Here is a 13,661-nt window from a genome sequence, read left to right on the forward strand (position 1 = left end):
CTGTTGTGGTGTGCGGACTTCTCATTGCGGTGGCTTCTCTTGTTGCGGAGCACGGCCTCTAGGCACACAGGCTTCAGTAGTTGCAGTTTGTGATCTCAGTAGTTGTGGCTTGTCAGCTCTAGAGCGCAGGCTCAGTGGTTGTGGCACATGGGGCTTAGTTGCTCTGTAGCATGTGGGATCTTCCCGGATCAGGGATCAAACCCATGTCCCCTGCTTTGGCAGGCGGATTCTTAACCACTGCACCACCTGGGAAGTCCCTTGTATTTTTTTTTTCATAGCTTAAAATTCATTACTTTTGTTGGCATAGAGCCCATTCTTTTGTCCACTGATTCTGTTTTTCAAGCTTTTCTGCCCATAACCTAAGTAAAAGTGTTTTTCATTGAGTTCACACACATATGTATATGCACATGTAATGTAAACGTTTCACAAAACAGTACTTAACTCTTACTATGAAGGATGCATGCTGATTTTCTTTTTAAGAACTTTTATTGAGATACAGTTAACATGCAATAAACTGCATATATTTAGAGTGTACAATTTGGTATCCCAATCTTCCAATTCATTCCCCTCAACCCTCCCTGCTTTCCCTGCTTGGTGTCCATATGTTTGTTCTCTACATCTGTGTTTCTATCTCTGCCTTGCAAACGGGTTGATTTGTACCATTTTTCTATAGTCTTCATATATGTGTTAATATATGATATTTGTTTTTGTTTTTTATTTTTTTAACATACAATAAACTGCATATATTTAGAGTGCACAGTTTGGTATCCCAATCTCCCAATTCATTCCCCCCAACCCTCCCTGCTTTCCCGACTTGGTGTCCATGTGTTTGTTCTCTACATCTGTGTCTCTATTTCTGCCTTGCAAACCGGTTGGTCTGTACCATTTTTCTATATTCCACATATATGTGTTAATATACGATATTTGTTTTTCTCTTTTTGACTCACTTCACTCTATGACAGTCTCTAGGTCCATCCATGTCTCTACAGATGTCCCAATTTCGTTCCTTTTTACAGCTGAGTAATATTCTATTGTATATATGTACCGCATCTTTTTTATCCATTCATCTGTTGATGGACATTTAGGTTGCTTCCATGTCCTGGCTATTGTAAATAGCGCTGCAGTGAACATTGGAGTGTGTGTGTCTTTCTGAATTATGGTGTTCAGTGGGATTGCTGGGTCATATGGTAACTCCATTTTTAGTTTTGCAGGGAACCTCCATACTGTTCTCCATGGTGTCTGTATCAATTTACATTCCCACCAACAGTGCAAGAGCGTTCCCTTTTCTCCACACCCTCTCCAACATTTACTGTTTGTAGATTTTCTGATGATGCCCATTCTAACCGGTGTGAGGTGATATCTCATTGTAGTTTTGATTTGCATTTCTCTAATAACTAGTGATATTGAGCAGCTTTTCGTGTGCCTCTTGGCCATCCGTATGTCTTCTTTGGAGAAATGCCTATTTAGGTCTTCTTCCCATGTTTTGATTGGGTTGTTTGTTTTTTTGATACTGAGCTGGATGAACTGTTTATATATTTTGCCGATTAGTCCTTTGTCTGTTGATTCGTTTGCAAATATTTTCTCCCATTCTGAGGGTTGTCTTTTTGTCTTGCTCATAGTTTCCTTTGCTGTGCAGAAGCTTTGAAGTTTCATTAGGTCCCACTTCTTTATTTTTGTTTTTATTTCCATTACTCTAGGGGATGGATCAAAAAAGATCTTGCTGTGATTTATGTCAAAGAGTGTTCTTCCTGTATTTTCCTCTAGGAGTTTTATAGTGTTTGGCCTTACATTTAGGTCTTGAATCCATTTTGAGTTTATTTTTGTGTATGGTGTTAGGAAGTGTTCTAATTTCATTCTTTTACGTGTAGCTGTCCAGTTTTCCCAGCACCACTTATTGAAGAGGCTGCCTTTTCTCCATTGTATATCCTTGCCTCCTTTGTCATAGATTAGTTGACTGTGGTTTATCTCTGGGCTTTCTAGCCTGTTCCATTGATCTATATTTCTGTGTCTGTGCATGCTGATTTTTTGAAAACTTTATTTAGTGTTTAAGGTTGGTTGTGATCTCTAAATTCAATTTGTAGCTCAGAAGACATTTAAAGTCACTTCCCTATGCTATATTGCCAAGTAGAGGTGACCTTTTTGAGGTTTGTCTTTTCATTTTTTCTTTTCCTTTTTCCTCTCTATTAGGAAACATTACAAACATACAAAAGTAGGTTGGTATAGTGAACCCTGTATATCCATCACTGTGCTTCATCTGTCACTATTCAACTCCCGTTAGGTTTAGTTACTCCAGATCTTAGACATCAGAGCATTTCATCCATAAAATACTTTGGTATGTCTCTCTAAAAGGTAAGGGCTTTTTAAAAAAACAGTTACATCAACACACCTATAATAATAACTCCTTAATATATTTCTAGTCTGTGTTTAAGTGAATGGAAATTATTATGACATAAATGCTTTATTAGGGTTAGTTGTTGAAATCAGGATCAGATAGGGTTCACACATTGCATTCCATTTGACCCTTGGACAGCATGGGTTTGAACTGCGTGGGTCCGCTTGTACACAGGTTCTTTTTAGCATGTAGTAGGTGCTACACAGTTCGAGGTTAGTTGAATCCATGGTGCAGAACCTTGGATATCCAGGGCTGCTGAATATGTTGTATTCGGATTATATTAGTATATTCAACTATGCAGGGGGTAGGTGCCTCTAACCCCTGTGTGTTGTTCAAAGGTCAGTTGTTATTAGTATCTTGTGTCTTTTTTTTTTTTTTTTCCTGTCTGTCATCATGGACTTTTTGGTTTATTTCCTTTAAATGTCTTTGAAAATAATATATTTTTCCTGAAGTACTTTATTCTGTATGATAGTTTTTTTCTTCCAGTTTGAGATATAATTGACATACAGCACTGTATAAGTTTAAGGTATACAGTGTATTTTTTAAAAAATGAAGTATAGTTGATATATCTCATGTCTTTTAAAATCTGTAGAGAATCCTATCTTAAGTAGATTCTTGCTGTATATAGACACTGGTTCGTTGAATGAAGTAATGAATGTGTTATGCTTTTAGGTTCGGCGTTGGGCTATCCTGACTGCAAGAAACTTGGGGAAAGTGGACAGAGATGATTATTATGACTTACAGGAGGTTTTGACTTGCCTTTTTAAAGTTATTGAGTTGGGGCTTTTAGAAAGTCCAGACATTTATACTTCTTCTGTCCTTGAGAAGGGTAAGCTGATTCTTCTGCCCTCACACATGTATGATACTGCCAGCTACAAAAACTATTGGTTAGGTGAGTATTGTTCCTACACAAATGTAATTAATATTTTCCAATAGCTCTTATAATTATCCTGCAAGGGAAGTGATCTCATTTGGTTACCTGATAAATTGCTATATAAAGGATTTCATAGTTCCCAGTTCTTGTTCTGTCATTAAATTGACTTGGCTATTACAACATCTTGTCTTTTAACATTTTTTATTCTAGAAATCATCTGTGTAAAAGCTACATTTTTAAGTATGGCAAATAGATCTTTAAGGCTATATTAGATGAAACAATAATAGCATAGCAGCTGCTTTTAATAGGGTTTTGATCTGTTGAATCAGAGGTTTAGCACCTCTTTTCCCATCTGTAAAATATTTCCTGGCAGAAAGATATTAACTGGTTTTTAAGAAGTCGTATATTGACTTCAGATAGTTCTGTCCCACTTCATTGATTCAAAGTCGTGCCGTCATGTGTATATTTGGCAGTGATTGGTACATGAAATATAGCGATCTTAAAACTTAAGGGGTCTCTGATTTTATGAGATACAAATTGTGTGGTAGTCATTTTGGAAATTGTTTTCTAACCAGGTTCATGCCATTTTCCCTTTTTATTGAGTCTACAGTTTTGTTCTTGGGAGCAGCTGTACATGAATGTCTCAGACTTCGTCTGAGGCACTGAACACTGCTTTGCTTCATCTTACTGCCTTGTTGTTCTTTTGCCAACTAAACTGGAGAAGGCATTAGAACAATGTTATTTAATCAATTGAGAAAATCTGTACTTGATCTTACAGGTATTTGCATGTTGCTGACCATTCTTGAGGAGCAAGCCATGGATTCACTGTTGTTGGGCTCAGACAAACAGAATGATTTTATGCAATCAATACTTCACACCATGGAGAGGCAGTCAGATGGTAATGAACTTTATTTGCTGAATATTGTGATGATGGTGAACTTTGAAAACACAGTGTCACTGTAAGAATTTGGGTGTATGATGTGGAGGAAAGAATGAACATTTTATGGTTTTGGTCACAGATTCAGAATTTTAAATTGGAAAGGACCTTTACAGTTTAACTCAACACTTACTTTCATAAAAGAAGAGACTGAAGCCCAGGGAAGTTAACTTACTTTTTCACATTGAAATACCCAGTTAGTGGTAGAATCAAGACTAGAACCTAAAGGAGGTACATTTCTAATGACATGATAGTTAACATTGTGCAGAAAGCCTCCTTGTCACACTCTCTCCCTTTTGCCTGGCTTTTCATTTCACTTACGTTTCTCTAGGGCTCCCCCATCCAACATGGTGGCCGCCTGCTGGCCAAGTGTGGCTATTTACATTTACATTGATGAAACTTAAATAAAGTAAGGAAAGATTCAGTTTTTCAGTCCCAGTAGCTATACTTCAAGAGCTCGGTAGCCACGTGTGCCTGGTGGCTACTGTAGAGAACCATTTCCATCATCACAGAAAGTCCCCTTGTACAGTGCTGCCCAGATAGTCTAGAAAATAGGGCCTAAAATTGTCACATTTGTTTTTAGAGCCCGGCTTGGTTTTGGTCAGGGTTTTATTGGGCTGATCAGGGAGAGTCTGTACTAGTGTTTCTAATCTTCCTTCTTTATGAAGGAATGAATCAATAAAGACCAAGCATGCCAAATTCTATGAAAACATAATAAATATAATTTTTTACCCACATTCACTTCTCCTTAGGCAACTTCAGTGTGGATATGAATTCTTTTGTGAGGGATTCTAAAAGAAATACATAAATGTTACCCTTTTTTCACGTGTATTTTCTTGCTAGATTATTTCTCATTAAGGTTATTATTACTAATTTGCTTACCAGCATTTACTACATAAATTGTTCATTTCTTTCCCTGTGCTTTGCACATATATTTCTGTCCTTTCTGTTAATCCAGGTCCCCTAACCTTCAAAATAAGTCACCTCTTTGAGAAACTTTCCATAATTGTCTTCACTTAACTGATGACTTTCTTCCTTATTTGAGAGCTTCCTAGACATAAGACAGCTTCAGTAGAGGATAAAAAAGTATATGAGAAGTTCTACACAAATGACTATTAAAAAAAAAAGTAGAGTCTAAGCCCTGAGGGAAATAACGCAGAAAGTTCTAGGGTTGTCAGTAATTGAGTGAGTTAGAGCACTTGTGTCTGAAGAATACTGTGGAAGATTGAATGGCTGGGGGTGTTTGCTGCAGGGGGAGGTGTTTAAGCTGGACTTTAGGATGGATAGGATGTTTTTTGATAGGTGGTGCTAATAGTGAAGCCGTTCTGTTCTTGGAAAAAGCCAGCTATCTTTTTTTTTGCTGTAGATAGTGTATCTTTATGTGAGTGTGAGAAAATAAATCTGGAAAGAATAGAGTAAAATCTTTTTTTAAAAAATTTTATTTATTTATTTATTGGCTGCATTGGGTCTTCATTGCTGCATGTGGGCTTCCTCTAGTTTTGGTGAGTGGGAGCTACTCTTCATTGTGGTGTGCAGGCTTCTTACTGTGGTGGCTTCTCCTGTTGTGGAGCACGGGCTCTAGGCACATGGGCTTCAGTAGTTGTGTCACGTGGGTTCATTAGTTGTGGATCGCGGGCTCTAGAGTGCAGGCTCAGTAGTTGTGGCTCGTGGGTTTAGTTGCTCTGCGGCATGTGGGATCTTCCCGGACCAGGGATCGAGCCCGTGTCACCTGCATTGGCAGGCAGATTCTGAACCACTGCGCCACCAGGGAAGTCCAAAGTAAAATCTTATAAGTGATTGATGGAGGACTTCGAATTTCCTTAGAAGACATTAAGGAGCAAGTGAAGGTCTTTGAGTAGGGCATTGTTTTGCCACTGCATGTAGAGAAGAGGGAAAGGACTGGGCGTCAGAGCGTATGAGTAATGGGGATTCCTGCCAACTGGATGGAATGGTGGCAACAACAAAGGCATGTTGAGCTGTGGGTGGATGAAGGGTGTGTGTGTCTGCTTATCCAGCGGCTGAGGGCTTCAGTCCTTGACACCAGCCAAACGATACACACAAGCAGGATCTCTTGTATCATGGACTTTGTTTAGATCTGTAAATACCAAGGTTTTTTCTCTCCCTTTTTCCCTCTACTTTTCTCCTGTTACTTGTTGAAGGATAGGAGTATAAAGGTCTGAAGAAGCAGAGTAGGAAAGATTCTTTCAGGCATGGCAAACAGGATGAGAAAGTTGAGTTTATCTAGACTCTCTCAGTTTGTTTCAGACGAGAACATTTCTTAGCAGGGGTGTGCTGCTTTAAAAAAAAATGCAGACACTATTTAAAAGTTAGCCAGCTTTCTAAAACCTGTAGTTGGCAATGCTTTACTTTAAATTACTTTTGCTTTGCTTTCAAGTTTTGTTGCTACCCAGGTAAAGACTGCTTAATTCTCAATGTATTTTAGTATCTTAAATTGTTTGGTAATTTGGCGATTACTCCATGTGTTTCAGACGACAGAGTGGATCCTTTCTGGCCAGCGCTACACTGTTTCATGGTCATTCTGGATCGCCTTGGATCTAAGGTCTGGGGTCAACTTATTGATCCCATTGAGGCATTTCAAACCATTATCAACAACGTGAGCTACAATAGAGAGATCCAGAACATACGGAGCAGTTCTGTGAGGTTCGTTCACTTCCTGTGTCAGGGTTTCAGACCATCTGTGAGGAAGTCTGCTGTAATTGACTTGACAAGAAGATTTTGTTTTTTCCTTTTTTCCCCCTTCATTTCAGTAATTTCCATTTATTCTTAATATTTAAGGACCAAGTTAGAACCGGAGTCATATTTGGATGATATGGTGACTTGCAGCCAGATTGTATACAATTTTAATCCTGAAAAGACCAAAAAGGTATAAAACATTTTGAGAATTCAGATGATACAGTATTGCCTTTATATTGTATACAGTGTTTTACATGATTAGTTGCATTGCTGATTTTATGATACGTAGCTGTTCTGAATCAGCTGTTGCATAAAATCTTTCTGATTGAACAGTCGTACATGAGGGAAAAGGGGCTCTAACGACAGTGTGCACACTGTGAAGGAGTCATTTTTAAGTACAGTTAGGATGGGTAGGGCGTTTATGGCATGGGGTAGGTAAATCACGTGACTAGAGATCAAAACCAGCTGATGGAAAGAAGTCCAGAGTACGTGGAGCTTTTGTAAATTTAACCTTTTCATGAAACCTTAACCTCAGAATTGAAGTGTCTTCAATTTCTTGGGGGTCCATATGTGTACATATATGTACATCAGTATAGGAAAACTGAGCAACGTGTTTTCTTGTTTGCAACTTGTGCGTTAAACCTGTCACGAATGGCGCTTGTTTATCTGAATGTCACTCTCTTTCGTTTTAGGATTCAGGGTGGAGATCAGCCATTTGCCCAGATTATTGTCCTAACATGTATGAAGAGATGGAAACGTTGGCTAGTGTGCTTCAGTCAGATATTGGTCAAGACATGCGTATTCACAACAGCACATTTCTGTGGTTCATCCCTTTTGTGCAGTCCCTCATGGATCTTAAGGATCTGGGTGTGGCTTATATAGTAGAGGTTATTCACCATCTGCATTCTGAAGTCAAAGACGTCCTCAACCAGACAGATGCCGTGTGTGACAAAGTCACGGAGTTTTTCCTTCTGATTTTGGTGTCAGTGATTGAACTGCATAGAAATAAAAAATGTTTGCATTTGCTGTGGGTTAGTTCCCAGCAGTGGGTGGAAGCCGTTGTAAAATGTGCCAAGCTTCCCACCACCGCCTTTGCACGGAGCTCTGAGAAGTCGTCTGCAAACTGCTCCAAAGGAACAGCAATGATATCATCTCTGTCATTGCATTCAGTGCCATCTAACTCTGTACAGCTTGCTTGTGTGCAGCTGATTAGAAGTCTCCTTAAAGAAGGCTATCAGCTTGGGCAGCAGACCCTTTGTAAGCGCTTCTGGGATAAGCTCAACTTATTCCTGCGGGGAAATTTATCTTTAGGTTGGCAGCTGACTAGTCAGGAAACCCATGAGTTACAAACTTGTTTGAAGCAAATTATTAGAAACATAAAATTCAAAGTACCTCATTGTAGCGCTTCTGTAGATCTGACTCCTGTGTGTAAAACACCTCCTGCATCTTCTAATAAAGAAGAAAGTGAACAAATAGGGAAGTCTAAAAAAGACATGCACTGTCTGGAAAATTCCAGCCCAACATTTTCTAAAGAACCGATGAGAGCAGATGCACATCAAGTGCAAGAGAGTATTTTGAGCAAAGCAGATAATGCCATAGAAGAAGAAAATGAGGAAAGTTGTATGAAAGATTTGAAACTCGAAGACCATTTCTCAGCTGAGTCATGCTTGAAGCCGAGTAACAAGAGTCTTGTCAATGAAAGATCTCAGGACCAAGTTAAAATAAATACAGGGAAGCGTAAATCTGTAAGAGAGAATTCCTCATGTACCCCACAGAATTGTACTTCAAGAAATGGCCCAGAAAAGGTATTTGACAGAGGAGTAATAATACCAGCACGTTTGTTGGCTGATTCTAGCACTGACTCTCTGGAAGAGGTGTCCACATCAAGTGAGGGTGATGCTCTTGGCCAAACCTCAAAAGCAAAAACTAAGGCACATAAAGATGATATCCGTGTGAAGTTATCACATGTAATAAAAAAGCAACACAGGAAAAGCGTCAATTTAGAGGAAAACCTGACTGTATCTAGCATTGAGAGTTTCTATTCAAAGAAAGATTCGGGCAGTCAGAAAGGAGTTGGCTTCATACACGGTCTCTCTTTAGGCCCTAATGGTATTCTGGATGATAAAAATGGAGAACAAAAATCTCAAAACGGTTTATTGCTGAAAAAGAAACAAGTAAAGAAGGAAGAGTTAGACATTTTCTCTGCCCCTGAAAACAGCTGTCAAATACAGGAATGCCACGTTGATAATAAAGATTTGGTTTCATTTACAGAAATGACCAGTACTTTTGTGGAGAAAACAACTCCCTTGAAGGATCCTCTGACTGAACTTGAATCAAGAGGTACAGAAATTAGCAAGAGTGCTGATCAGTTGTCTTCTCATTTAAGAGAACAGACCCTTAGCATCAGTCCTAAGTGTGACAGTGACACCTTAACAGATTCTCAGATAGACAGAGACCTCCACAAATTATCTTTAATAGCTCAAGCCAGTGTTATTAAGTTCCCATCAGATTCAACTCAAAAAAGTTCGTCCCAGATACAAAGAAAAGTTAGAGATGATAAGAGATGTTTCACAGCCAACCAAAACAGTGTCAGAGAAGCCTGCCGTGGGCAGGTTATTGTTATTTCAGATTCTGATGAGGATGATGATGGTGATGAAAGAATGCTGGATTTGGAGAAACACATCAGACAGGATAAAACCTGCACTGAGAAGGAGTGCCCGGAGCAGCACCCGTCAGTAGCTAACACAAGTGCGGAACAGAAGGTAACAAAGGAAGAAAATACAAAGTCCCTTTTGCAGTTTGAAGAATCTGATTCTCAATTTTTTGAGTTTGAAAGTCCATGTGAAGTGTTTTCAGTTTGGCAAGATCAGAAACCAGACAGCAAGAATTCAGTTAAAGAAAATGAAGAAAATTCGCGCTCGACTCATGTATGTGATGTCACCAATGACTGGGGTTATGATACTGATTATGTACCTGAAGAGGTCATCAAAAAAGCAGCAAAGGGCATTGAAGAACACGCAGAACCACAGACCAGTAGTTCTGTTGAGGAATGTTGTGAAATTGAAGTGAAAAAAAAGAGAAGACGACACGAGAAACATGTGGTTGAAGATCGTGTAAGGCCTTCATCTTCTGTCAAAAATGAGGACCAGTCTGATATTCTGAATGAGAAAGATGCGACTAAAAATGATGTTGAAAGTGTAGACGTGAGGACCACAACTCCCAGTTCAAGCCTTCAGAGAGCCACTACAGTTTCCCTAAAGAAGTCTCCTCCAAAGCTTCGCACTTATTCCAAACCTGTTAGGAAAGTCCCTCCTAAGAAAACACCTTCAGATACCAAAAAAGGACAGAGTAAAAGTTCAAATTACATAAGTTGTAGAACAACTCCTGCTATAGTGCCACCAAAGAAATTCCGCCAGTGTCCTGAACCAACTTCAACGGTTGAGAAACTTGGTCTGAAAAAGGCTCCTCGTAGGGCATTTGAGTTGTCCCAGCGATCTTTAGAGTGTTTAGTTCAGTTACGTGACTATGGCAAAGCCGTTGGAGTAGTTGATACCCGGAAAAAGACTAAATTAATTTCTCCTCAGACTCTCTCTGTTAAAAATAATAAGAAACTGCTGACGAGTCAAGACCTTCAGTTTCGAAGGCAGATTAGGCCCAGATCAAAACAAAACAGACAGGGACGTTTTGATCATCAAAGTACAGACGCAACACGAGCAGGGCCACGTGCAGCACCGAATTTTGACAAATTTGTGCCAGAATCGGAGAGGTCAGATTATACTTATAAAGGAGGAGCTGAGGTAACTGCTAACAGTAAGGGAAAACAGTTAATAAAACACGTGTCTTCTGAAACAGAACCCGTGAAAGCAAAATATGTCTCTCAGGTAGCCGATGACACTTGTCTTGTGAACCAGTGTTACTCACTAGTGTTAAATGGAAGAATACCAACAAGTGAAATAACCGTTTCTCCCTCAGAGGACCCTTTAGGTGGAGGTGATCTAATGGTACGTCATTCAGAGGTGGCAACTTTGAAAGAGGGTGAGCCTAAATCCAACAGTGATATAGAGGAAGATAATATATTTTTAACACAACGTGATCCTGAAGATATGGATTTATGTTCACAAATGGAGAAAGAGAATGATAAACTCATTGAAGTAGTTCATGGAAAAGATACAGTCCAGGTAGAAGATTCTGTGAGTCGGCCTCAGTTGGAATCTTTGAGTAACACAAAATGTAAGTACAAAGGCTGTGTTGAAACTCTGAAAAACCAGGGTGAGTACTGCTCAAAACACTCTGAAGCTAAAGCAGCAGATGAAGATGTATTTCGTAAACCTGGCTTGCCTCTCTCTGCATCTAAACCTTCGAGACCTTCTACTGCTAAGATTTTTAGCTCAAGTAGTACTTCACGAATTGCTGGTCTTTCCAAGTCTTTGGAAAATACCTTAGCCCTCCCACCGACTCTGAAAAATAAGTCAAGTGGGGTACAGCCTGTTTTGAAAGTACCACAGCCAGCCTCTCTGGTGTTTCCGAAGCCAATGGCCGAAGTGAGGGGTTTGTGCAATGTACTTCATTTTCAGACTCCAAATAATTCCAACAGGCAAGGCTACAGAGTTCCGTTTTATGAAAGCAGATCCTTTTCGGCTTCCTCTCCAGTAAACAACATCCTCTTGTCGTCACAGTCCATCTCTGATACCTTCGTTAAAGAGGTCTTAAAATGGAAATACGAAATGTTTGTGAACTTTGATCAGTGCGGGCCCCCGTCAAGTCTTTGTCAGTCCATCTCAAGACGTGTGCCTGTCAGATTCCAGGATTGTGGAGATTATTTTAGTGTGTTTTTCCCTTTGATGATACTGAATACTTTTGAAACAGTAAGTATATGTTCTAATCATATACGTCCAGACTTTGAAATTGCCTTTCTTTACCCTGCTGAATAAGAGTACAGCTAAGATAACTGGCCGCATTTTGATTTAGAGGTAGCTTGTAAATTTCATGTTGAACAGACACTGTGCCAGACGCTTCTAGATGCTGGTGATACAGAGGAAACACTTTCTTAACCTCTGTCCTTCTGGAGCTACAGACACAATTCAGAGTGTTAGTATACCAGGTCCAGAGGTGGCACAGGAGGAAGTGTTTTTCAGTGCAGATGTTAGGGAAGACTTCTCAGAGGAGATAGTCTCCCATCTGCTTTATTTATGTTTTTGAAAAGTAGTGTAGACCTTCACTGAAGTTTTCTTGAGGAGGTAGCAACGGGTAAATTACATTGATCAACACAAAGCAGTAAATCCCAAATTTCTCATCTGTCTTCCCAACTTCTTACTCCTCATAGCAGCCTTTAGCTGCCTCCCCTAACCCAGCACATCCCGTTCTGGTTCTTCTCACTTTCTTACTTCCCTGACTAGGATTGCCCAGTAAAATACAGGATTCCCAGTTAAATTTGAACCTCAGAAAAACAGCTAATAATTCTTTAGAGTAAACATCCAAGGATGTTTTTGGTGTTCTCAAAGCAGGTAGACTTTTACTTTTTTCAAATTCGTTTAAAAAAAAAAAAAAACCCAAACCTGAGTGTACAATAAGACTCTTCAAAACCAAGAGCACTGAGGTAAATACTCAGTGTTCATTCACTTAACAGACACTTGGGTGCCTGATAACTTGCCATGTGCTTGTCACAGACCTGGGGGTAAAGTGGTGAACATGGCAGCAAGGCCTCTGCCTTCTGGGAGTGATCATTTCAGATAGGGACAAAAGGCTCTAGTGTGCTCTGGAATGATCTAGAACAAAAGGGAGAGGGCACGTTAGATGGAAAGGTGAGAGCATCTGTGAGCGATGGTATTTCACTCTGGTCTTGGGAAGTATATTCTGCATGGGAAGTATATTCTCGGCAGAGGGAGTGCAGAAATCAAGCTTAGGACGTTAAAGGAAGAGGAAATGTATTGCACAAGGAGGCAAGTCGATATCAATTTATGCCCCAAATTTCAGCCATTGTTTTAAGACTTAATTATCTAACTAGTGTTTCAAAAGCATTAGAAACAACTAATTGGTAAAGGGTTTTCAATCTCTGTCCTTAACAATACAATAGTTAAGTTAGTATTACAAGAATGATTTTCTTACCTTACACAATTGTGAGCTCAGTGAACGGTGTATACATGTGAATAAGCTGGGAAAAAGACAGACATTTTCTTCATTTTGAAGCTGATTTTTTTTGCTTGTTTGTTTATCCTTTCTGCAAAGCACCAAATCGCTTAGAAGCCATTCATAGCCCTTACATGTAGGACACATTTGTGATTTTTATTTTTCCCTGAGTTAAGAAGCATTTATATGTTTCTCTTTAAGACGTCTTCTTTCAGGACATTTTTGTAGCCCTAACCTTTTCAAAACAGAATGAGCACAAGTTCCGTTTGTATATACACAAAGTTTAAAATAGTCATATACTTGTAGAAGGCCCATTATAAAAAAAACCGCAGCAGCCACCCTCACCTCTGCAAGTAATCATTTTTGATTCTCGATGTGTCCTTTTCTTACTTACAGTTATTTCCATATTTCTGAATAACATGCCACTATTTTGATGTGTTAATTTTTCAGTTTTAGACATTTTCTGTAGTTACCCACTGCAGGAAATACGCTGTCTTCCCACCTTATGTTCACAGACACCTTTCCCATTCCCCTATTCTCACTATGGAGTAGTCTTATAATTTTTAGGTCAGTATTTGTTGTTGTTTCGACTGTATAAAAGGTGTCCACAGCTAAATCATGTGGTAGCTGTAACTGTT

At 39.3% G+C, this 13,661-nt stretch overlaps 1 protein-coding gene across 2 annotated transcripts in view; it reads left to right on the top strand.

Moving 5' to 3' along the window:
• The window catches only part of SETX (senataxin), a 75,083-nt gene that overhangs the window by 12,919 nt on the left and 48,503 nt on the right, over nucleotides 1-13,661 (top strand). For both annotated transcript variants that reach the window (XM_057721065.1, XM_057721067.1), the window contains 5 exons: nucleotides 3,065-3,284; nucleotides 4,045-4,164; nucleotides 6,693-6,864; nucleotides 7,000-7,087; nucleotides 7,590-11,762. In XM_057721065.1, coding sequence (XP_057577048.1) covers nucleotides 3,065-3,284; nucleotides 4,045-4,164; nucleotides 6,693-6,864; nucleotides 7,000-7,087; nucleotides 7,590-11,762 — 4,773 coding nt within the window. The remainder of the gene's footprint in view (nucleotides 1-3,064; nucleotides 3,285-4,044; nucleotides 4,165-6,692; nucleotides 6,865-6,999; nucleotides 7,088-7,589; nucleotides 11,763-13,661) is intronic.

The sequence above is a fragment of the Hippopotamus amphibius genome, chromosome 2 (assembly GCF_030028045.1).
Source record: "Hippopotamus amphibius kiboko isolate mHipAmp2 chromosome 2, mHipAmp2.hap2, whole genome shotgun sequence".
Taxonomy (NCBI): Eukaryota; Metazoa; Chordata; class Mammalia; order Artiodactyla; family Hippopotamidae; genus Hippopotamus; species Hippopotamus amphibius.